We start from the raw sequence: 24,099 nt of genomic DNA on the forward strand, positions 1-24,099 counted from the left end.
TTAAATAAGATTAAAGCTTAAACTCTAGCTCCAATAAAGAAAGTCAAGATCTTAGGAAAACAACAGATCATCTACCTTTGAAAATGAAGCCAAATGTAAAGAATCAATGCATTCTTATGGATTCAGTGCTAAATTGTAAATTAGATAGAAACTATTTTCCAAAAAATGTGTTTTTTTCTTTTATGAAACAAAATAATAAATTAGACCTTTTCATTGAAAAACGATGAAAACTCAATGGAGTCAATTGGTTGTGTCTTTAGATTATTTTAATGCATTCCTATCAGGAATACCTTGAAAAAATATAAATCGACTGCAGCTTGTTCAAAATAAGCAAGAATCTTTGGAGACTGGTTTTAAAATGCTTTGAATTGGCTTTAAATTGTAAGGCTTTAGAAAAATTTCACATTTCTCTCTTAACAAGTACATGGAGACACAGTTCAAAATTTCTTAAGGACATATTTTAAACAAAAGTTTTTCTTCACAAATAGAATCGCAAATATGTGAAGTTATGTTGTAGAGCGCAGGACTTTAGGGTCCTTCGGGTCTCGACTTGGTGTTATTTTGAACAATCTAGGAAAATAAGGTGGGCAAGATTGTTGGGGTGAATGGCCTGCTCTTGTGACAATTGTTCTAAAGTTCTAGTGTTGTAATTATTTTTGAGATGCCTGTCCACATGATTCATAATCTCAGATATACTTTTCACCTTGTAAGCCCTTGTGGTTATTTTTTTCCAGTATTTGTAATGGCTGGAGGTTTTTTCTTTCTGGTCCTTTTACCATAGCATATATTTTCAAATAGGACACTGACTTATGTCAATATATCCATTACAATGTGTTCCTTTCTATTGTATTTTATTTTTATTTGACATGCAACCATGCTTAGGACTGAGTAGGCTTTAAAAATGGTATGGTATTGTTATTTGTTAAGGACTTTGAGCTGCACTGTTCAAATCAGTTCAATGTTTAAATAGGGAAAAAAACTGACAAAAAGTTAAGATAGAGATTACTAATTCCTCAGTTAAATGTTTAGTTCTTTAGGGGAACAAAACATCTCAAATGGCAACATTTCATGAAGAAATAGAAAAGTACCTATATTTTGAAGAATGTGAATTTCCCATTGGGATTAATAAAGTATCTATCTATCTATCTATCTATCTATCTATCTATCTATCTATCTATCTATCTATCTATCTATCTATCTATCTATCTATCTATCTATCTATCTATCTATCTATCTATTTGGAAACGGTTTAATTTTGGACATCTCTCTGTTATAAAAAAAAAATTTTGAGACGAGACGAGACTTTTGCCAAGAGATTTTGTCAAGTCCCGCCCTCCTCTCAACCATTTACAACCACACCCACGGTCCACTCACCTCTCATTCGTGTGAATGCTTTTGTCAGACACAGTTCCTGCGCTCTCAGCTTTTATAAACTTTTATGTTTTCCTTACTTTAAGTTCCCAATAATAAAAGACTTATTATGTTCAAATTTTATTGATGAATTTCATCCCAAAATGTTTTCAATAGAAGAAATGAGTACACGGGCAATCCTAGCACCGAAAAATGATGGAGTCAAGCGAATTAACACAAAAATTGTTGATTGGTTACACGGCGATGACATGTAAAATTTTAACAGGCAACAAGAAAGGTAATGTAGGACATCTTCCATGGATAACATTAGACACCAAAGGAGATCTTGATATGCCATTCGTATTAAAACTTTTACAGTTTCCCGCTACAATAGCTTTTGCTATGACAACAAATCACAGGGACAAACATTTGAAAAAGTCAGTTTATTTATTAGAGAGAAAAACGATATTCACTCACGGGCAGTTATACGTTGCATTGTAAGTCCAAACACGGAATCAAAATTCAATGCAATATTGATGAAAAGTTAATTCAAAAAATTGTTTTTACTGAAGTTTTACAGTAAAAGTGTAAGTTTAAAAAGTATTTGCGTGTTCATTTCAAAGCCAAACAAAACAAAAATGTATAACGCAACATGAAACATAATTTTCTTTCAATTTTTAACGTTTTACTATTTTTAACTATGGTTAATTACTCGCTGTAATATAAAATAGTTAGGTCTATTATGCCTATGTAACAATTCCCATGAAAATAACAATCTGTTTAAATTGTACATCCGCATCCCCATATGCGAGATCCGCGAAGTGGCTAACACGTAGTGCCCGCCCGGGGGTTGGTGAGCAGGGGGCAGAGCCCCCTAGTCTTATTACATGCAAAGACTTTCAGTTCTTTTACAAAAGAATAGTGAATATTGCGGTGGGCTGGCACCCTGCCTGGGGTTTGTTTCCTGCCTTGCGCCCTGTGTTGGCTGGGATTGGCTCCAGCAGACCCCCGTAATCCTGTAGTTAGGATATAGGAACAGGAGAAAAAGATATTTGCATACAGCAGGTTACAACAAGATGAATAATTGGAAAGCTTTTATTTGGTCTTCAAGTTTTAAGATACGTTTTTATGGAGTGTTTTCACTTCAATATACATTTTTTGGATGCAAAGTAAAAAAGGAATCCATACACTTACAACAAAAATTGTCACAGACTCGGAAAACCTATACAATCTCAAGAAACATTTCTGTTTTCACATAGTCAGATTTTATAAGTACAGCAATGAAAAAGCCTCTGAGCTCTGTCAGAGATAAAAATTTATTTGAATGGTGGCTGCTAACAGAGTTGCTTAGAAACAGTTTACAACTTCCTAATGTCTAACATAAATGCAGAAAATTCTAAGAATTCTGCTTTGATTGTACTACATCTAACATTTGCAAATGAGTTAAATAAACAGTTAATACTCCCTTGCAATGCTGCCTCTGAACTAATATACAAGACCATTTAGGGAAAAGTGAAGTCTTACTGTACAGTGTAGTACTGTATATAGAGCCTCCAGATATGCACCTTAGGCTAAATAATAAAAACTCTGATACTGGGAAAACAGATAATATTACCATGCTGAGTCACTGAAAAAACAATTCTTCATTTTAAAATCAACCTGCTATATTTGAATATCCCTGAATAGCATACAGTGCACAAGTGAGCACAGACACACATAGAAAGGCCACCGGTATTGTAAATGTATACCACTGATTTGATATGCTGTGCTATGAAAATGCTTCTTTGTGTATCTGTTTGTGGTTAATAACTGAATATTTCTAAGAGTTATGCACCAATTAATGTTGTTTATAAAGTATTTTCTAAAGTTATGTCAGTGCGTAATGCAAGCAAAGTTTATTTTAAAGTCACATACCTTATTATTTCTGACATGGTATCTTTTTAAGATTTGAATTGATCGTTGCATAGTTCTACAGTGAAACTCTTGAGTATTTAAACAAAACAATAAAAGTCACTTTAATGAAATTCAGATGATATACAGTGCTGAACCTCTAGGGTTATATTGCTAAAAGATTCATTATAATTCAATAAAGGAGAATGAGAGAGGAATGTGGCTTAGTGGATTTTTATTAGAAATATTTCTGATTTTAAAATATTGTGGCTTATTGTATTTTTATCAGAAGTATTTCTTATGTTAAATTATAACCTGAGTAGTTCTATATGAATTTTTAAAATTCGTCTAAACGATTAATTTCAATTGTTGTGGCAAATCGGGGGTTGGACTGCTATTCTTTTTCCATCTACACTACAGTGTCATGTTACTTGAAAGTTTGCAAATGATAGCAATTAATATAAATTTTAACATGATACAGTTAAGTCATTTATGCAATCATAAAGTGTTTTTAAATTATACCAGTGCCCCTTTATAAAACATTAAGTAAAAGTACAAAAGTAATCAAGAAATGCAGTCTTAATGTTGACACTTTTGAATGACAACATATTTTACAAGAGTATGTTTGTTCTGAAAAAATATTTGCTTACTAAATTTTTGCACGAGTATCACAATTTGCTGAAACCCATTTTTCTAGGTTCTTGTTAGCCGTGGACACCCATCCATTGTCCTTTTAAAAGTCAATAAATGGTTGGCTCCTCTTTTATTTTGCAAACATAGCCTATTCTTCTATAATACAGCATATCATATAATATAGTGTGGTGCACACAGTTTTCAGAAGACTTGATACACCTGCAGACTCCTATTCCTAAAACTACCGAGTGATAGAATATGCACATAATAAAATATACCAAAATGTAGGTGTCAGAATAAAAGTCCGTGTTGTGAGGAGCTCAATGCCAAAGAAAGAAAGTAAGAAAGAAAGAAAATAGAACTGACAAAGGGAGACTAGGAAAAGAATAGCATTTAAAAAGCAAAAGATCAAAATTAGAAGGAACAAAAACCTGGAGGCAGTTCAAAAATGGTGTGTTAAAAGTCTTAGCCAAAAACAAAGCAAAAAGTCCTTTCCCTTACTAAATTGCTTTTTTTTTTAAATATAGATAAACGTGGACAGTGAACATACTGCGCCACCATCTTAAATACTGGTTGTGCAATGATCTCAGGCAAAATAATAGTAGCAGATACTTTGTAGCAATGGATTCTGTTGCTGTATGTAATATGGCCAGAACATTCTGCGTAATCTGGTGTTTTTTGTGATAAAATCACAATCAAATATGGTGATGTGGTGATGTCACTGTCATAGCGATAGAATAAATATACCATAACAGAAAGCAAAGAATATTAGGCAAACGGAATCGAAAAGGACAGAATATAACCAAAAAATAATAGTAATGACAAAATCATGACACCTGTAATGAGAATCTCAGCTCCAGCATTTCCAGCAGATACTGGGTTTAGGAAATGGATGATTTTATCAGTTAATCTAAATTTTATAACAATTTTATTCAACCTAACAATTCATACTTCCATTATTAAAACTCATCCTTCTTTAAAGTTAGTTATACATTGAACTTTAAACTGACCTTTGCTTATTTATCTGATAGTGTTCATCTGCTCTGTGCATCTGGTTAGACTTAATGGTAACACTTTAGTTTGGGTACTGCAAAGATGCATCGATTACTCATTTCCTATTATGTAGCAAGACTTTAACATGTATTTCTTTGGGTCTTCATAACACTTACGAAGCATCAGTAAAGTGTTTATTCATCTCTGTAATGTGACCTTCTAATAAAACTTCACTTTGGGGTGCTCTGAGGTGGCTTAACTGAGACACTTTTCTCTTCATATTACATATTTGGTATAAGACCTATAAATCCTTCATATTATCAAGTAATTTTACCATCATGTCCTTTTGTCACGTTCCACAGAGATGAATAACCAATATGCTGATGTTTCATAAGTGTTATGAAGACCAAAAGAAGACTTTGTTAAGGTCTTGTTACATAAGAGTAAATGAGTAATAGATGCATTTTTGCAATCCCTAAATTGAAGTGTTACCAACTTAAGTAAAAAATGAAGAGTATTCTTTGTTTCACATTCTACACTTGTATTATAAAATCATATATAGATGTTAGTAAGGTTCGTTGCAGAGATGTGGGTCATATTTAATAGAATTTAAATTTTATTATTTATCCTATTAAAAAAAAGGTGGACCTTTCTTGAGATTTGAATTAGCTTAGTAGCTTAGAAAATCTTAATATTGCTTAAAAGAGAGTGCAAAAGGAGATATTGGCTATAACCTGGCCGTAGGACCATGTTCTCAAAACAATTAAATGCATAAAAGGAAGATACACAAAAGGCTGGCAAATGGAAAAAGGACTTTGGTGAGATTAAATAGTTGACATGTTATTTATTGTGTGCAATGCTTTCTCCTGAATTGTCCATTTGAAGGACTCATTTTTAAACAGTTCTTCTCCAGTGTTCCTATAGGTTCAACCATATGCTATATTGTAAGCACAAAATCCAGTAAATGTGTTTCATGCATCCATGAATGGTGGGTTCAGTTTTCTTTGGTTATTTATATAATACCCTCACCAAGGACCAATATTTTAGCAGTACAGGAGAATGCCCATACTGCAACTGCTTTTTGAGGGAAAGGATTTTAAAGAATATAAATAAGACTTAAATTTATAGTTAAGCAAATTGTTTAGTTTTCCCTATTCAGACATGTACTATTTCATTAACTTGTTCAAATTGTCACCTTCAGTCACAACTGTAACAGCCAGACCCCACTTCTATCTACTATTCAGTTCTCTGTCAAGTCATTTAAATGTTGCCAGATTTGCATTTTATATGGCTACCAGAGAAACCTTCAGGTTTTCACAGTAAACAGAACCCTTAATAATGGCTTTGTAGGCAGCCCAATACTTTAATATCAACAGCTGTAAACGTAAAGTAACATTTTTTCCATTTTACAAGTGTGAAAGCATGCATGATTAAATAACAAATATTTCTCAAACACATCCTCAGAGTGTTTAGTTTACAGTCTAACCTGACAAAATGAACACAAAGGCCACAAAACAATTCAGACACAACATTTAAAGCTCTGTAACATCAAAAGAATTGGAACATACAACTGTCTGCCTTGTTTTTACTTTAACATGATAAAGTTTATGTGTGACACCTTTTGCCTGGTGAGCAATAAAAAATAGATAACGCTATTTTTATTAGTGGTTGGCATGGCATGTTTCTGAATGTTTACATTTGCTATTCTAAAACAAGAAAGAAAAAACAAGAAAAATTACTAGAGGACCAAGAGTTGGCAGTGAAATTCTTTGTTAAATAATACACACTTTTGTTTTAATTACCTAAAAGCTTGGAAGTAAAAATATGAACTTTTCAACCTTCTTTACAGCAAAGTATTTTTTTCATTTTTGAAACTTCATCATACAAAATTACAAAAAGTCAAATGGAAAAATTGTTCAGAAGAATTAAAATCCACTAGAGCCAGTAGGACAATCAGGAAAGATGAAGGCATGTCTCAGTGTCAGCTATTCCACAGCTTATTTTCAGAATTGTATCTGCTTTATGATATGGCATGCTCCACTAGCCCATTATCATCTTGTGTTTATTATTTTATTAGATATCAACTGAAACAACAACAGCTGTCCTTCCAGCAGTACTGAGCTGCACTACTCATCTTGATATAACAGGGCCCCACTGAAAATTGTAAGCGGCTCATCAGAGAATGCCAGTTTGCCCATGACTAGGTCAATGCAGACTGTGTCTCCTTCGTTCAAATGCAAGATGATGTTGAAGACAGCCAGTGAGCCAGGTGTTTGTTTGTTTTCGGCTATGGGTTTGTTTTCAAGTCCTTCGATCTGAAATCCACCAGAATCCACTCTTGCGATTCCAAAGTTGGATTTAGACAGCACTGCTTCAATCTTCTCATTATTGAAGCCTGTCAGAATAGCACTGAAGAAGTAACGTCCACTTACAGGTGCAGTGAATATTCCTGAAATGATAAAATCAAATTAGTGATTGTGTTAAGGACAAAAGCAATTATTTATATGGGCAGATAGATAGATAGATAGATAGATAGATAGATAGATAGATAGATAGATAGATAGATAGATAGATAGATAGATAGATAGATAGATAGATAGATAGATAGATAGATAGATAGATAGATAGATAGATAGATAGATAGATAGATAGATAGATAGATAGATAGATAGATAGATAGATAGATAGACCACATGCACTTCAGAACAGGTCATCAACCTGAAGCTAAGCATGTCCCGGCCAGTACATGGATGGGAGACCATCTAAGAAAACTTGGGTTGCTGCTAGAGGAGATGTTGGCAAGGCCAGCAGGGAGCACTTATCCTGTGCTCTGAATGTGGACCCCAATGCTCCTGTGCAGTGATGGGGACACTGTGCTGTAAAAATGGTGCCGTCCTTCGAATGAGTTGTAAAATTGAGGACCTGACTCTCTGTAGTCATAAACAATCTCTGGGCATCCTTCATAAAGAGTAGAGTGTATCCCAATGTCCAGGTACAATTGCCCATCACAGCCTAGTCATTCTGACCCCCCAATCATCCCCTATCTCTCTCACATATAAATGTAAAGAATTATTATTATTATTATTAGTATTATTATTATAGAGAGAAGTTTATTTGTCCCAAAAGGAAATTTACCTTTTACCAAAATACAGAAATATTATAAAAAACAACAGCAGCATCCTTCATGAAACACACACAATAATTACAAAACAGAAGAAAAACTTTTCTTTGGCCAATGATAAGAAAGTAATTACTGTGAGGAATTATAAAAATGTATCGCCATACATATGAAGGAGCCCTGGCTCATTTCTTGACATATTTCTATTTAATGTTTTTTTGGCTAAAACTACTTAATAGTACAGTAGTGTGTCATAGAGAGGATTAGATCAGATTACATTAGAGTAATCCTCAGCAGCAGAGAACTACCTTCAATATGACTAATGTCGGTTCATTCTCTGGCTGTCCCTCTCCCTCTCTCTTTCTTGTATCTTTCTGACACCTCTAAGGACACCTTATGAAAAACATATCACTAAATAATGATAACATGTAGTATTGTTCAAAGTTTAAACTTCCAGGAAAGGTAGAACCATTAATTCTTACTGTAGATTTTCCTTGTGTTTCCCTACCTCCTGAATGCCATTGAACTGCAAAAAATATCTCAACATTTACAGGGTTGCTGTGTGGTTCATACCTAAAGGGTGGCCAGTGACACTGATGGTTCATGCAGCTGTTTGGTGAGCGTCTGTTTCATGGGAAGTACACAAACATAGAAGAGAGTCATGAGAAGTATGAGGGGCTTTTGTTGTTATTTAAGACATTTGTTTGGTGATGATGTGTGACTAATGTACTGGCACACAGCTTAGACAATCTGTAAACACTTACAAAAATGAAATATACTGGAATAAAATCAAAAAATATGTTGACGTTATTTCAGTATAATCTAACATACTGTGCATGTACAAGTATTTATACTTGTATGTATTAAAAGTATATATAAAAACAAGTATTTTTAAGATTATATCAGATATATAAGTACATTTCATTTAATATATTGCAAAAAGACATTTGTAATTATATTATGAAAAACATGAGCAATACTTTATGTGTCGAGACTGAAGACAAATCATTCATGTCTTATCTTTTTACCTGTATAAAAGTTGAACACAGTCTTCCTGCTGACTCCAATTTATTTTGCACTCCTTACAATTCACTAAAAGCAGTTCAAGCAGGAAGCATTGTTTGGTACCAGTTTACTGTATTACTACTTAATTTTTCTACACTAATAAATTTCTAATTTGTGCTGTCATTTGATCTAGAACATGCCTCAATATAAGAAACACCTGGGAGATATCTATTGGATAATATTTTCAATGCCAGGTTAATATATATTTTAAAATATACAAAAAATGACAGGTATCTTAAAATAAAAAATCTAAAATATATTGTACAGTGTATTAGAACTAAAACTTACAGTATATTTAAAATATATTGTAATAGTTTTCTAAAAAGTATCTTACAGTATATTATTCCTAGTATTTTTCAATATACTTTGAGAAGTACTTTTTATATTTCAAAAAATTTATTGCAGTATACAGAAATGACAAAAATGTACTGTCACACATGTGCGATTAGGAGACAGCTAAAGGGACTGAATAATAGTAGTACCACGCCAGACCAGGGGGTGGCGAGCTGCACTGACTTTCTTTCTCAATTCCCTGCAGACCATCCATGGGAAATCCCACTAGGTTCCGGAGCCATTGATGACATCACTTTCGTTCCCAATGACTTCACTTCCTGCACCGGCCTTTAAAGCTGCCATATTTTCACTATCAAATCAGTTCTGTTTTGGACTGAAACCTGTAAATATCTCAGACCCATTTGCAGCCAGGGTTTATTATACGGGTGGCTACCCCAAACCTTTTTGATGTCTGGTGATTGTTTTTGTGACAGTACATATTTTACATTACATTTTATTGTAATATATCCATCTTGGAAGTATTATAAAATATTTTAAAATATATTCACAGATGTAGCAACATAATTTTTAAAAATATATTTTTTAAGTATTTCTTTTGTTAGAGATTGTCCACTTTACAAGTAAAATGTTGAGTGGAGACAATATCCCCTACTTCTGTATGTACAGGAAAGTTAACTGTATGTGCAGTTAACAAGTGTCATGCATGAGCATCTGAGGATCCCCTTCCAGGCTTGAATAAGGTATACAATAACCCGCTGAGACAAGAGGGAGCTCCAGCGCTAACAATACCATCTCTTAGCTCAAGGAGGGCACCTCAGACATGACCCCACTCAACTAAGCTACGTTCCTTCTGGTCAGGATAGTTTAAAACCGAGGGCTCCCAAGAGAAGGTGCCTCATTCTGAGCAACTATGTCCTGCATGAGTGAGCTCTCAGACCTGGACCTGCTCAATGGAGCTGAGAGTTTAGAGAAGCCGTTGAGGCTTAAGAGGTAGATTTTCTGTTGGGCCACAGCACGCTCATTTTTACTCATTTTATGGACTGATTTTTGGTCCTCTCCTTCCTTATTTGCCTTCCTCACAAGATATACTGTATATAAAACCATGTCCCTTCTAATGTTCACATTATGAGAGGAAATCTGCATTGGGTGATGTAGTGCAAAGAAAATAAACCGTCTGGCTTTGCTGCTTTACATAAGACATGAGATATACAGGAAGCAAAAGCACTTGAAAAGACTGCAGGCTCCAAGACTCGTAAGTACACATTTGTTTACCTGATGGACTTACTAAAGAGGGACTCAACCACGCTCTCCTTGGGATGAACAGATAATAAGTTAGCCATATGGAAAGGAGCAACATTATGGAAAAGATAAAGGACTATTGATTCTTAATCAATGTAAATAATATTTTAACCAATATAAACATCATTTTAACCAAAAATAACTAGTGTAAACACATATGATACTTTAATTGTAAATCTTTTTAAAAGGGGTATATACAAGCATCTTGTGGAGTGCAGCATAGAGACTTGGTGAGAGTCATTATGATTTGCCTGCACCATTCAGACCTGTGAGACACTCGACCAAGATCGAGGAAGGACTGAGAGAGATTAAATGGGCTATGTCACTGAACCATCCTTGGTTCCTGTGACTCCCTTGGTTGCTTTATATGCTTTTGGAAAGAATATTCAAATACATAACTCCTTTGTAAAATTAGCTGTTGATTTAATGAATCAATTTCTCTTGGTAATGTTTTTTCGATATATTAGCACATCTAGCTGATTTGTGGTCAACATGAAGTAAACCTGGTATTTCAATGATTCAGAAATAAAATGTGGTGCTGTTAAATGTCAACAATTATAGTCATAATCAAATATAGTATGTGAGTGCTATTTGAGTCAGCTTATTCAGCACACTGCAAATGTGTATACATCATAATATTGTGTTTAAGTGTTAAAGAGACAGATGCCCTCTTGTCTAACATTGCACCATCTTGATGCATGTGGGGGTGTATACAACAGTGAGTGTTACCAGAAGTGTAGGCTTCAGGGAGATAGCCGGAGGAAACCACTGTAATGTCTTAATTACGTCTGAATTGGTCAAAATCAAACCAACAGTTCCCCAATCTTGCAGGTGGATGATCTAAGATGATGCAGCCCAGTGTTTAAATCAGTCTGTATTGTGATTCATTTTGTTCCCACTAGTGATTAGCAAAATAGGTACGTTTTGATATGCTCAGTTTCACAAAACTGTCACTAAGATTAATTTCACAGGCAATTTTGCAATTGAAAAGCACAAAACTCACTATAACAACATTATAGAAACGTGATGAAAACAGGACAGTCAGCCCAATGAGCTTTGCTTTTGGGGAGCAAACTAAAGTAGCACATATCTATTATATAGTGCCTTTCATATCTATCTGTCATGTTTTATGTGTGTACACCCACACCATTTGAAAACTGAATGTAGTGACTTGTTGGTTGGTTAAGGACTTCCAGCTCAGCATTTTGGCTGAGAAAACATTGTATATTACACAGAAATGTCCCTGAGATGTGACAAAAGGCAGCTGATATAAACTGATGAATGACCAAAAAAGTTATTCATTGCAAATATGCAGCATTAGCTCTCTTAAAAGGGAACTACAATAGAGTCTGTATTTAGATAGATAGATAGATAGATAGATAGATAGATAGATAGATAGATAGATAGATAGATAGATAGATAGATAGATAGATAGATAGATAGATAGATAGATAGATAGATAGATAGATAGATAGATAGATAGATAGATAGATAGGTTTACTCTGTTTGTAATGTCAACACACATTATAATAACAGCTTGAAGATATGCATTATTTTTTGTAAAGTGAAAATTCAGTTTCTCACAAATTGCTTTCCTAAACACTAGTGCCTACAAGTGTGGGATGAATCGTCAACCCAGCCAGTGTGGACCCCACTCCCTTATCTGGCTGGGAAGCCCAGATAAGGAATTTCAGGGAGGGAATGACAATATTTCTGTTCCATACTAGGACCTGCATGTGGAACGATATTACAGCAGCTACAGCGGAGCTGGCATACAAGCAGTCACTGAGTGATATCTGGGATGGACTTGGGAACTGGGAAGGACAGTGCAGTGGGTGACTACCTACTATGGCATCCCCCTGTACACTGGGGCCAGCATCCTATCTGGTGAGCCCCATTATGGACACCTGCAGTGCAGCATGGGAGTTGTGGTCCCATAGACCTGCCATGTCAGGTCGTGTGGGAACCGCCAGGGGGAGCTGTCAGATAGTGACGATACAAGGACCATTGTAGTCCTGCCTGACCTGGAAGTGCTACCTGGAGGCAGTTGAATAAGCACTGGAGGTATTCCCAGGTTCAGTGTTAAAAAAGAGTCCTCCACTTGGCTCCTGGAGTTGGAGTTGGGAAGAAGAAGACAATGCTCTCCTGGAGGAGTAAAAGAGGAATCAAATGAAGGAAGGAAGGATTGTATTGTTGTGGTTGCGGAAACAAGATACTTTGTTTAATAAAATTAATTCACTGACTGTCTGTGTGTAGTTGTGTCTAGGGTTTTGGGCTCAGTAATGTCCCCTACAGGCCACATTACATACCGTTCGTATGCCCAGCTGTCATATACAGAAATACTTACAGAATATATGTATATATATATATATATTGTGGCGGACCGGCCGGGACACCCCTTTGTCACTAAGGCCGGGGGAGCAGCCATGGGAGCCACGCTATATCCCTCGGAACCTTTGTTGGCAGCCCCCCTGGGTTGAGTCTGGGCTACTTTCATGGAACACCAGAGCTCACCTTGGTTGGGCTCCGTGGCCTCTGCCAGGGGGAGCTGCATAGAGCTTCATGACTTAACGAGCCTGTCTGGGCAGAAGCTCAGCCACACCTGGAAGTGCAGCCAGAAGTAGGTCAATGAACACCTGCAACACTTCCGGGTGGGCTATAAGAGGAGCCTGCAGCCACTACTCAGGGTGCCAGAGTCGGGAGGAGGAGGACGAAGCTGCCGTGGGAGGAGTGGAAAGAAGAGTGTGATTTGGGGTGATTTTTCTTTGTATTTTGGGACTGTGTTGTGCCTGTGGGGTTCACGGGGAAGATGTGCCCCACAGGTGAAGAAGAAAAATAAATCTTTTTGTTTATTTTACACGTGCCTCCGTTGTCAGTCCGTGTCGGGTCGGCACCAACCAAGCACCAATATCACTATATATATATATATATATATATATATATATATATATATATATATATATATATATATATATAATGTATAAATATATACTGTCACAGGTGGCTGGGGGGGGGCGACCCGGCCAGGATGCCCAGGAGGACCAGAGGAGGGTTTACGTCTCCCTCAGACCACATGGGGGCAACCACCCTGGTGGCTATGGGGACCATGGGTACAGAGCTTTGAAGCTCAACCCTGTAGGGGCCCGTGGTCACCGCCAGGGGGTGCTCCGATTCCTACGGAGCCCTGGACCTCAGCACTTCCGCCACACCCAGAAGTGCTGGGGGGAAGAGGATCGGGGACACCTAGAATGCTTCCGGGTGTGCAGCCGGCACTTCCGCCACACTGTGGAGTGCCGACGGAAGATTGTCGGGAGGCATCTGGAGCACATCCGGGTGATTATAAAAGGGGCCGCCTTCCTCCATTAATGGGCTGGAGTCGGGAAGGAAAGGAAGGACAAGGTCTTGGAGGAGGCAAGGAGGCGGCCTGAAGAGAGTAAGGCATTTGATAGTTGGCCTGGACTTTTGGGGACTTTGGGGTTTGTGTTGCACCTTGTAAATAATAGTATGGCTAATAAACGTGTTGTGGGTGACTTAAACGTGTTCGCCTGTCTGTGTCCAGGCCAAGCTCCACAATACATATACTTATTCACTATATAAGGTCCACATTTATTAAGCACTTTGGGGAGGTGTTAGCTAAAGAAAGATCCATCCATTTTCCAACCCGCTGAATCCGAACACAGGGTCACGGGGGTCTGCTGGAGCCAATCCCAGCCAACACAGGGCACAAGGCAGGAAACAATCCTGGGCAGGGTGCCAACCCACCACAGGACACACACAAACACACACACACACCAAGCACACACTAGGGCCAATTTAGAATCGCCAATCCACCTAACCGGTATGTCTTTGGACTGTGGGAGGAAACCGGAGTGCCCGGAGGAAACCCACGCAGACACGGGGAGAACATGCAAACTCCACGCAGGGAGGACCCAGGAAGCGAACCCGGGTCCCCAGGTCTCCCAACTGCGAGGCAGCAGCGCTACCCACTGTGCCACCGTGCCGCTCTAAAGAAAGATACCATGCATAATTGTTGGCACACTGAGCTTAAAGACTGGTAGGTAAAGTCCAAAACTGTTTCTCCATTTAGCATTTTATAAAAATCAACAAAACCTACCAGTGGAATCGTCATAAAAGTTTCCATCATTCACTAGGACTTTATCAAAAATGACTGTGCCAGTAGCCATTTGGTCATTTTGTAAAGCTGCTGAGAATGCAATTTTGGGAATATCTGCATTTGTCCCACGAGGACCTAGCCAAGAAAAAAAGATATAAGTAACAAACAAATAAATTGTACTTTTCAGTAACATACTACTTACACAGTAAACTGATTTATAGTAATTAACACTAATAAATGCTTTAAAAATTTCAGTGCAAGTGTTCAAGTCAGTGATACGTTATATACACCCCCACTGACACTCCAACTGGTTAGAATGTCAAGCTTCCCACAATTATCAACCACTAGATTAGTAATACTGTATATGCTTAAAAAGACATACCCTGTTCACCTCTCAGTCCTGAAATAAAAAAAAAACAAAAAACATAAAATTACATGAAGGAAAACAAGTATTTTATTTACTTTTTTATTTACAATTTACTTTTTACATTGCATTCTTGACTTAAAAATACTTTTCTTCCATTTCCCTCATTCCATATTTCAGAATTTATATTTTATTCAGTATCTTTTTATTGAGGAAGCTCTTCTGTTTTGGCCATTTTTGAACCAAGAACTGAAGTTTAGGAGTGCCAGTACATTGCAACCCGAAGAAAAGCAATTTGTTTGCTTTATTGAGCAGAGTAACGGGGTTTCAGCAGTGAGAGATGTGGTGGTGGAGCTTCAGAGATTGCAATCTCTTAGCTGTCTGTCTTCCTGTACTGATTCGACAACCAACAAAAGCTAGCAATAAATATTAAAAAAAAAATTGTGTTCACAGCGTTCCAATCTTCAAGGTAGTGGTTGGCGTGTTTTACATAGCTGGCAATTTTTTTATTCAATCTCTGTGAACAGTTCACACTTTTTTCTTCCATCAAGAAGATAGAAGTGTCTTGGAAACAGTAATAAATCTTTCATTGTTATTATTATTTCACACACACACACACATATGTATATATATATATACACATTTAACATATGACTCAGATTATTCTGTTAATAGCGCTATGATGGCATTAGAGTGCCTGAAGAATGTATCCATTGGTGATTATGGGCGGAGTGGTGGCTCTGAGGCTAGGGATCTGCACTGGCGCTTGGAAGGTTGCCGGTTCGAATCCCGTAAATGCCAAAAGGGACTCTGCTCTGTTGGGCCCTTGAGCAAGGCCCTTAACCTGCAACTGCTGAGCGCTTTGAGTAGTGAGAAAAGCGCTATATAAATGCAAAGAATTATTATTATGATGAGATCATGGTCTCTTTGATGTCATGTTGTCATATACTACATTCCCAATTCATCTGGACTCAGAGACTTTACTGACAATACTAAATAACGACCTCACCATAATGACAAAAACAAAGCTGACCACTAAGGACATAATGCATCTAATACCCACTTCCAATTTAATTCAAAATGCTATAGACAGAAAGAAGGCATGCCAATAGGATCTCCTTTATCAGGACTTTAACTGGTTATGCAGCGATTTGAAAGCATGGCTCTAACTCAGTTCAGACTTAAACTCAGGCTACGCTGCATCGATGACACATTCATCATATTTAAAAGTAACCAGCTGAATGAATTTTACGACATCAACTTCGTAATCCAATTCACAACGGAAATAGAAACAAAGGGACGCATCAGTTTCCTTGACATTTCTATTGAAAGAGGTAAACATGATGGTTTAATTACAAGTGTTTATTGCAAGGATTGTTATACTGAAAAAAATACTACACTTTTCCAGCAACCACATAAAGGGAGTTTCATCAGGACTTTGCTCAAAAGAATTAACACCCATTGTAACACAATGGACACAAAAAAGAATGAAAGACATTATCTTTTATGTCTATTCACATCAAACAGCTACCCCAAGACATTTATTAAACAATGCCTATTTAGGAGACACCACAGACCTCCACAAACAGACGATTCCAACTCAGTACCCCACCACACATACCATACCTTCCCATGTCATTGTGGCGTGTCAGAAAGTACAGCCTGCATCCTGTCCAGATCTGGGATCAAGATAGCGCACAAACAGGCAAACACTAAACAGACAGTCCTTTACAATGCCAAAAGCAAAAAGTTAACCACATAGACAAGAAACAGAGTTTACAGCATTCCATGCAATGCATACTTAGTGGTATACCTGGGACAAACATCTAAAAGACTTGCAACACGTACTGTATACAGGAACATTGCAATGCTGACAGAAGGAAAGACCCTGGGTCTCTGATTTATGCACATATAAGTTCCACCAGACACACGTTTAACTGGGACACTGTGAAAGTAAAATTCAGGGTCAATACCAAGAGTTCCACACGAGATAGATGAATTGTGGATCTCTAATGAAAACGCCATTAACAGACACTTGGACTTGAACCCAGCATATGTAGGCTTAAAAAGAATAACATCTAAATAATAAAAAAGACTTTATGACCAACACCTTCCGAACCCCACCTTACTAATCCACCTCCACCCTTTTACAACCTCCCTCTCCATCCCCACCCTTTACCAGCTGTATATTGTCTTTGATTCCTGTACATCTAATCATTTTCCTCTGGTAAGATGTCGAAAGCTTAGGAATAAAAAACTATTTTAAGATACGTGACTCATTTTCTCCCTTTGTGGATCTCTAGTAATAAATATATATATAAACGTGTGTGTATACTTATGCTGATGTACATAAGACATATTTCTTATGCTGTTCTAGCCACTTACATCCTGTGTGGCTAATACAACCAATCATATCTTTAAAGCCCCTTTACTGTAGGCAAAGCCCTTTAAGAACATCGAAAATATTATATTTTTTACACTGTTATAAACTAATGAGGTTTATCAAGGATTTATTTTAATATGCAATTGAAAAGCAATCCTTTACCTGGGGGACCCATTTGACCTGGTGGTCCTTGCTTGCCTGGGGTTCCATCTTTACCAGGGGGACCCTGAGGACCAGTTGGGCCCATTGGGCCCTGCAGACCTCTCTCACCTTGAGGTCCAGGTGGGCCAGGTAGTCCTGCATAATAATGAACAATTGTTTTTATTCCAAAAAATATTTGTAAACCATAAAACATTTTACATTATTCAGGTTTATTAAGGGATTGTTGAATATTGACCTACCAAGAGAGAGAAATAGCGAGAGAGACACTAGATATAGTGGGGTTCACTAGCACTCAGAGAGCTTATGTTGCTTGCCCAGAAGTTGAAAGAGTACACAATAAATATATTAAGAAAACAAAACTTGTGTTAACTTTACAAATAGGTTATATGTGAACTTCTTTAATATGGTATACTGAACGTCTTTAAAATGGTATATTATATTCGACTCCTTTGTACAAATTTGTGAGGAAATCCAAACTTGTGGCTTAGATGTCAAATTTGAATTGCAGTCAATAACAATTGTTTTTCATTGTGAGGACACCATAGTGACACAGTTTTATACCACACCACACTAGTTCAGTTAACAGCTAGGGTGTCTTTGGTGTCAATTTTTCACACCTTCTCTATGCCAGTGTTAGTACCTCACTTTCCTCCCATATCTCAAAGATGTCATGGTTAACTGGAGACTCTGAGTTAGGGTGTGTTCATTAAAGACTGGCACAGGTGGTTCCTGGTATGCTGCCGCTAATGCCCTAATATGTTTCAGCTCCCCTACAAAATTGTAATGGAAAGACCAAGTTCAGAAAATGTAACAGTCGTCAATGCGATAGGTCCACAAATTGAAATCTTTCAACAAAACTTTCAATTTGTGCAACCTAAAAGGATAATGTATATTTTTTGACAAGCATATAGTTTTAGGGTAAAAATAAATACCTTTCCTAATAACTGTTTAAGTTAATGTTATATTTATAGTTAGTGAACACTTCATTTGACATACTGTATGTGCTTTTCTTTTCTTTAGCAAAAACATAAATAACAAAAAGTAGGATTATTTGTATGAGAATGTCTATTTCACAGCACTGTAAGTGTGTATTTCAGAGCATGGAAAAATGAAAAAGAAATAGTGTTGAAGATATACATTTTAACTGAACAATAAAGACTGTCTAATCAGAATTTGGGCATAATGCAGACACACTGAGGGTGCACCTGCCTCCCAGCTCCAGGTCTGGGCTCTGTCTGTGTGGACTTTGCATGATCTCTCCATATTAACAGGAGCTTTTCTCCCACAGCTTAAAGAATGTCAGGTTAAATTCAATTTTGAATTTATTGAGTGTGTGAGTGAGTCTTGTCTTGTTGGTTCATTGCCTTGCTCCTAGTGTTGCTCTAGTTCTCTGTGACTCTGAATTGGAAGATGTGGGTCAGATAAATGAAAGATAATGTGCACTACTACTGTATATTTTAATGGAAATTTCCTGCATATGGTGTAAGGCTTTTTTAACTAATAAAAAGAGAAAATAAAACCTATTTCTGACAAACAGCATACCTTGGAAGTCTTGCAGAGTGAAATTTTCAAACTCATAGAACATATGAAGAAGGGAACTGTTCAGAATGTTCAGTCTCTGATTAATTCCATGGAGTTGTGTGTTCTGGATAGTGTCGAAGTATGCATTGTGTGTAGTGACCGTTTTATTCAACCCATTGACACAGTTCCAAAGGCTTGATACATGCCTGTTTAGGCCATCCTTAATTTTTTCTAAGCTTCCTGACACTGTATCAAGCTTGCCACAAAGGTTCTCCATTTTTGCTATCCTTTTTTCCAGGCCATCAGTCGAATGTTTACAGTCTCCCATTTCGACCATAAAGTTGCTACCAAACCGATGAATTTCCCGATGAACATGATCAAATCTACCTTTACTGTCTTCAATATGTTCATTTACCTCCTGCTGGATTTTGTCTATTTCAGAAATAATTTTATCCTTAGTAGTACCCAAGTCATGGATCACACTTGTATGCTTTTGTACGGTATGCTCCAGACCTTTCAGTGTATCATTAATTGAGCTGAAGGACAGGATGACTTCAGAAAGTTCTCCTTGAATCGATTTCAGGTTGGCGTTGGATGTTCCACTGATGACACTATGTCCATCCAAGGGATCGCTTTCACCTTCTTCCCCTCTGTTTGGCTTATTCAGAATTATTTTACACTGTCCGCTGCATTTTTCTACATCTTCCTTTAATTTCCCAACTTCTTCTTGTAGATTGGAGCACACTTGAGCGCACGTGGTATCTCCAGAGTCTACACGATTGCGTAATTTATTCAGATCAGAGGACAATTTATCAATGTAAATCTCTGTATGGTTTTGATGAGTGATCATTTGGTCTTTCACAGAATTACAGATTGTAAAACTAGTAGATGTTAAAGCGTCAAATTCATTCTGAAGGTTCTGAACATCTTCAGCCACCTTATTTAAGTCACCAGCGCTGGCACCATTGAATGCCTTTAGCTTCCTGACATCATGACTAAGATCAACAACTGAGTTCCTCAGTGAATCCCCTGAGACTGAAAGGTCTTTAATTACAGTTCTAAAATTTTTAATCTCTCCTTCATTAGCTGTTACTTTCCACTCCAGATTCTTTACAACATCAGACATTTTTGAAGAATCCTCTTTTTTCTCACATATCGCAGAACAGATATTAACAGCAGATCCCAGCTGATATTCCATATCAGACGTAGTAATAAAGAGTCTGTCTAATGTTTCCTCATGTTCAGAGACTTTATCTTTCAAGCCACCAACATTTTGCATTATACTGGACAGCTTTCCTTCAGTCTCATCCATTCTATCAGTAAACTCATACCTTAGGTCATTGATTTCCTTTTGAAATTTATCGTTCAAGTCATTTTGAACTAAGAGAAAATGTTTCTCTGTGTTTTTTTCTGTTTTGTTACATTGGCTTTCTAATGTGTCAAGGCGTCCACTGATTTTCTTTTCAATGTTCAGAATCAAGTCTTTGTTGAATTCATCAAACTCATTATCAAAACGGATATTCAAAGTATCATAAGCCGCTGACATAGAATTTAACCTGTTTTCAATGTCCTTCATATTAGTTTTAAAGTGGTCCATTTGGGTGCAGCACTCGGATTGTCTGTTTCTTTGTTCCAAAGAGTTGATGAGTCTTTCCAAGCTACTAATTTTCTCTCTGTCTTTTGTCTGTTGTCTCTTCATGTCCTCCAAACTGGATTGGCAAGCTGAGCAAGACTGCTTGACTTTTCTCTCCAATTCATTTAGTACTTCACCTCTCATATCTTCCATTTTCTGATTCATTTTTGTATCTGAATAATCAATGATGTTGCCCCAGTTCTCTCCATTATTTTGAGAATGATTGTTCAAATGGGTCAAATCTACATCATGTTTCTGAATACGTATATCCAGTTGATTTAACCTTGTTTGAATATCATGTATGGTGTCTTTCATCTGTGGAGCATCAGCAGGTTGTTTCCCATTGATGACGGTTAGCGTTCTACGAATTTCTTCCTGGAATTTTTCATTCATCCCATGCAAAGTGGATTGAAGATTATGAAGATCTTTAGTAAGGATCTGTATTTTATCTTCCAGCTGCTTCACTTTATCAGAATCATCTCTTCCTGAAATTAGATAAAAAGTAAATTGAATGAAAAATAAATTATAAGCTCATGTAGAAATTGAGAAGAAATAACATTGTAGCTAATGTAGGAATAAAAAGTCATGAGCAGTTGTAAATATCTGTGAAGATTTTATTTGACTATCATTACTGTGCTATTAATAATGATTAGAGAATAGGTATCAACAGATCCTGCTGAGGATGCCATAAAGGCACAAGAGATACTGATCATGTAACATATAATATAATGTAATAAAATATAATATCTTATATAAAAACATCTACGCGTGGAAGTTTGTGTGTCTATCTGGCCCGGAAGTGAGAAGTGGAATCGGAGTAAGGGCTCCACCTCCGAGGAAACAGAAAACTCGCTTAGCCACTAATAACACAAACGGGGTCAGCACATCAGCAAAACAAAACCTCAGAAAAAAAGACAAAGTCACTTAGCTGCTAACAACGGCAAAACGCTGTCCCTTTTACTTTTCCTCCCGCCGCTAATACACAAGCGAGACGAGCACATCTGAAAAACAAATCCTCCTAGGAGAGAGATGCCCAGAGTTGTTCCTTTCAATTACCTGACATCTCTACATTTCAATTTTCTTTCTGACGATTTCAATAATTTCTAGGACCCCAGGCTTTTTACAGCACAGGCTTACACAGCTAATAATATAAAAATGTCGAAGCGTGGAAGTGTGTGTGTCTGTCTGTCTGGCCTGGAAGTGCAAGGCGGCCCGGAAGTGCCTCTTAGCTGTTTAAGAATAAGGTCCTGTGTAATGGTCAAAAGTTGTATAAGTGAAATTTGTATGTTCTGAATATTTAGGGCAATTTCTGCAGGTACCACAGCTGTCACCCACTTTCCTAAACATGTGCTGCAATATTCAATGTCCAGTATGAGTAACGTTTTGTGAATTTATCCTGTAATGTGCTAGGCTCCTTCTCCCTATGAGGTTGTAATGGAAAAGAGACTTCAAAAAATGAATGTTTAGATGGACATTTTATTTTGGAACAATATACTGATGCAGTAGATAGCACTGTTGCCCTATGGTCGTTAAGCAGTCAAGGTTCAATGTAATTGCCAATACCCATTCCTTTGTGAAGTTTGTACATTCTCCTTCTGTCCAAATTTGTTTTATCTAGATGCTGCAGTTTGCTCCCTCATACTTTTAGGTTGATTAGTTCTATATTTTGGCCTGGTATGAGTGAGTGAGGTTATATGTGTAATTATGTCCTGTGATGAACTGATATTTCACAGGCTTTATGAAGGAATGTCATATATAAGTGCAGCATGGTGGTGCTAGGAGTAGCATATCCACCACAGAGCAATTTTACACTATTTCAGTTTTAAATTATAATTCCGTATTTGCAGAGATACTATGATTTATCTGGGTATATTTCACTTCCCCCTTGAAACTCCAGTCTAAAAACATTGACAGGTTGATTTCCAACCCTAAACTAATTTGGCTTTTTTATAGCTATATTTTTGTTGCACTCCTAATAGAATTTATGCATAGAAGTTTAATATTCTTCAGGGATTTGCAATCATTACTAATCTCTACATTTCTCAGCTTTAATTTTAGTTTCCCATGTGGTGGTATTTTGCACAACCACAACCTGATGAAAGCACTGTGCAGTCACCTATGATGCTCGAATGAAGGGGATTACTGCAGTGACCAAGGCTGGAAACAATCAGGAATGAATTAAGGACATCTATGTTAGTTAGAATGAATAGGGGAGCTGGGTGATCGGTTGGAGTTGGAATCCCTGCAGACTGTGTTACTTGCTTGTTACTTTAAAATAAGTTCTTAAGCTAGCAGGGAGGGCACAAATGGAAACTGGTTAAAGGTAAATTTTACACAAATATTGGAATGTACTTCTTTACACAGAGAACCGCAGGAGGAGTACGTCAGATTTTGTACTTAATATTTAGAAGAAGCTATACAGAAATGACTAGCAATATAGAAATGAACATTGACTCCATATACTGTAGCCTAAAATCTAATTATTTGGTCCCCCATTATTATAATATAATATAATATAATATAATATAATATAATATAATATAATATAATATAATATAATATAATATAATATAATATAATATACAGTATGTCACTTTCTAACATGCTTAAACCAGATTAAGGTCACGAGGGTCTGGAGCAACTCCCAGCTAGGATAGGGCACAAGGCAGGAACAAACCCTGGACAGGGTGCCAGTCAATTGCAGATGATATAATATAATATAATATCATTATTACCCTCCCCTCCAATTTGCGTAACTGTTGGCTTTGAACCTGACAGTCCTGGGCGTGGTTTGGGTCTTGGCCGGTGTGTGGTGATCTTGGTGTCATGAGACTGTCCCTCTGCTGGTCCTTCACTGCAGTCATCTCCTGAGAATCCATGGCAGCATTTCCATTCCAGTTCAGTAACTAGTTTGTAAGATACTTTATACCTTGGTCTCATGAAACTGCGGTACCTGTCCAAAGACAATGAAGAATACTGCTTGAACTCTTAAAAGCAAGTATTTGTTAGATAGTATCTACGAGTAATGTTCAAAAAGTTTCCGCACTTTTTTTTAACTCTATTAACAATTTCAAAAACAAATTACGAGTCATTTTTCTAAATAGTCACCTTTGTTTGCGATGCAATTTTCCCAGCATCGCACCAACTTTTCAATGCCCAATTACTACTCCTGCCTCCTTCACCGTTTCCAACAAAAATATAAAAGTATGGAAACTTTTTGAATGTCCCTCATACATATATAAAACACAATTCCATTTACAAATCACAGGAAAAAAAATGC

The 24,099-nt window shown here is 36.9% G+C and overlaps 1 protein-coding gene across 1 annotated transcript in view; it reads right to left on the reverse strand.

Moving 5' to 3' along the window:
• Window positions 1-2,427: 2,427 nt before the first annotated feature.
• Window positions 2,428-24,099, reverse strand: part of emilin1b (elastin microfibril interfacer 1b) — a 196,915-nt gene continuing 175,243 nt past the window's right edge. The window contains exons 3-8 of the mRNA XM_028797220.2: window positions 23,555-23,772; window positions 19,208-21,304; window positions 17,666-17,800; window positions 15,139-15,156; window positions 14,757-14,891; window positions 2,428-7,315 (exon numbers count right to left, since the gene is read on the reverse strand). Of these exons, the coding sequence (XP_028653053.2) occupies window positions 6,993-7,315; window positions 14,757-14,891; window positions 15,139-15,156; window positions 17,666-17,800; window positions 19,208-21,304; window positions 23,555-23,772 (2,926 nt within the window). The 3' untranslated portion in view covers window positions 2,428-6,992. The remainder of the gene's footprint in view (window positions 7,316-14,756; window positions 14,892-15,138; window positions 15,157-17,665; window positions 17,801-19,207; window positions 21,305-23,554; window positions 23,773-24,099) is intronic.

This window comes from Erpetoichthys calabaricus, chromosome 3 (assembly GCF_900747795.2).
Source record: "Erpetoichthys calabaricus chromosome 3, fErpCal1.3, whole genome shotgun sequence".
Lineage (NCBI taxonomy): Eukaryota > Metazoa > Chordata > Cladistia > Polypteriformes > Polypteridae > Erpetoichthys > Erpetoichthys calabaricus.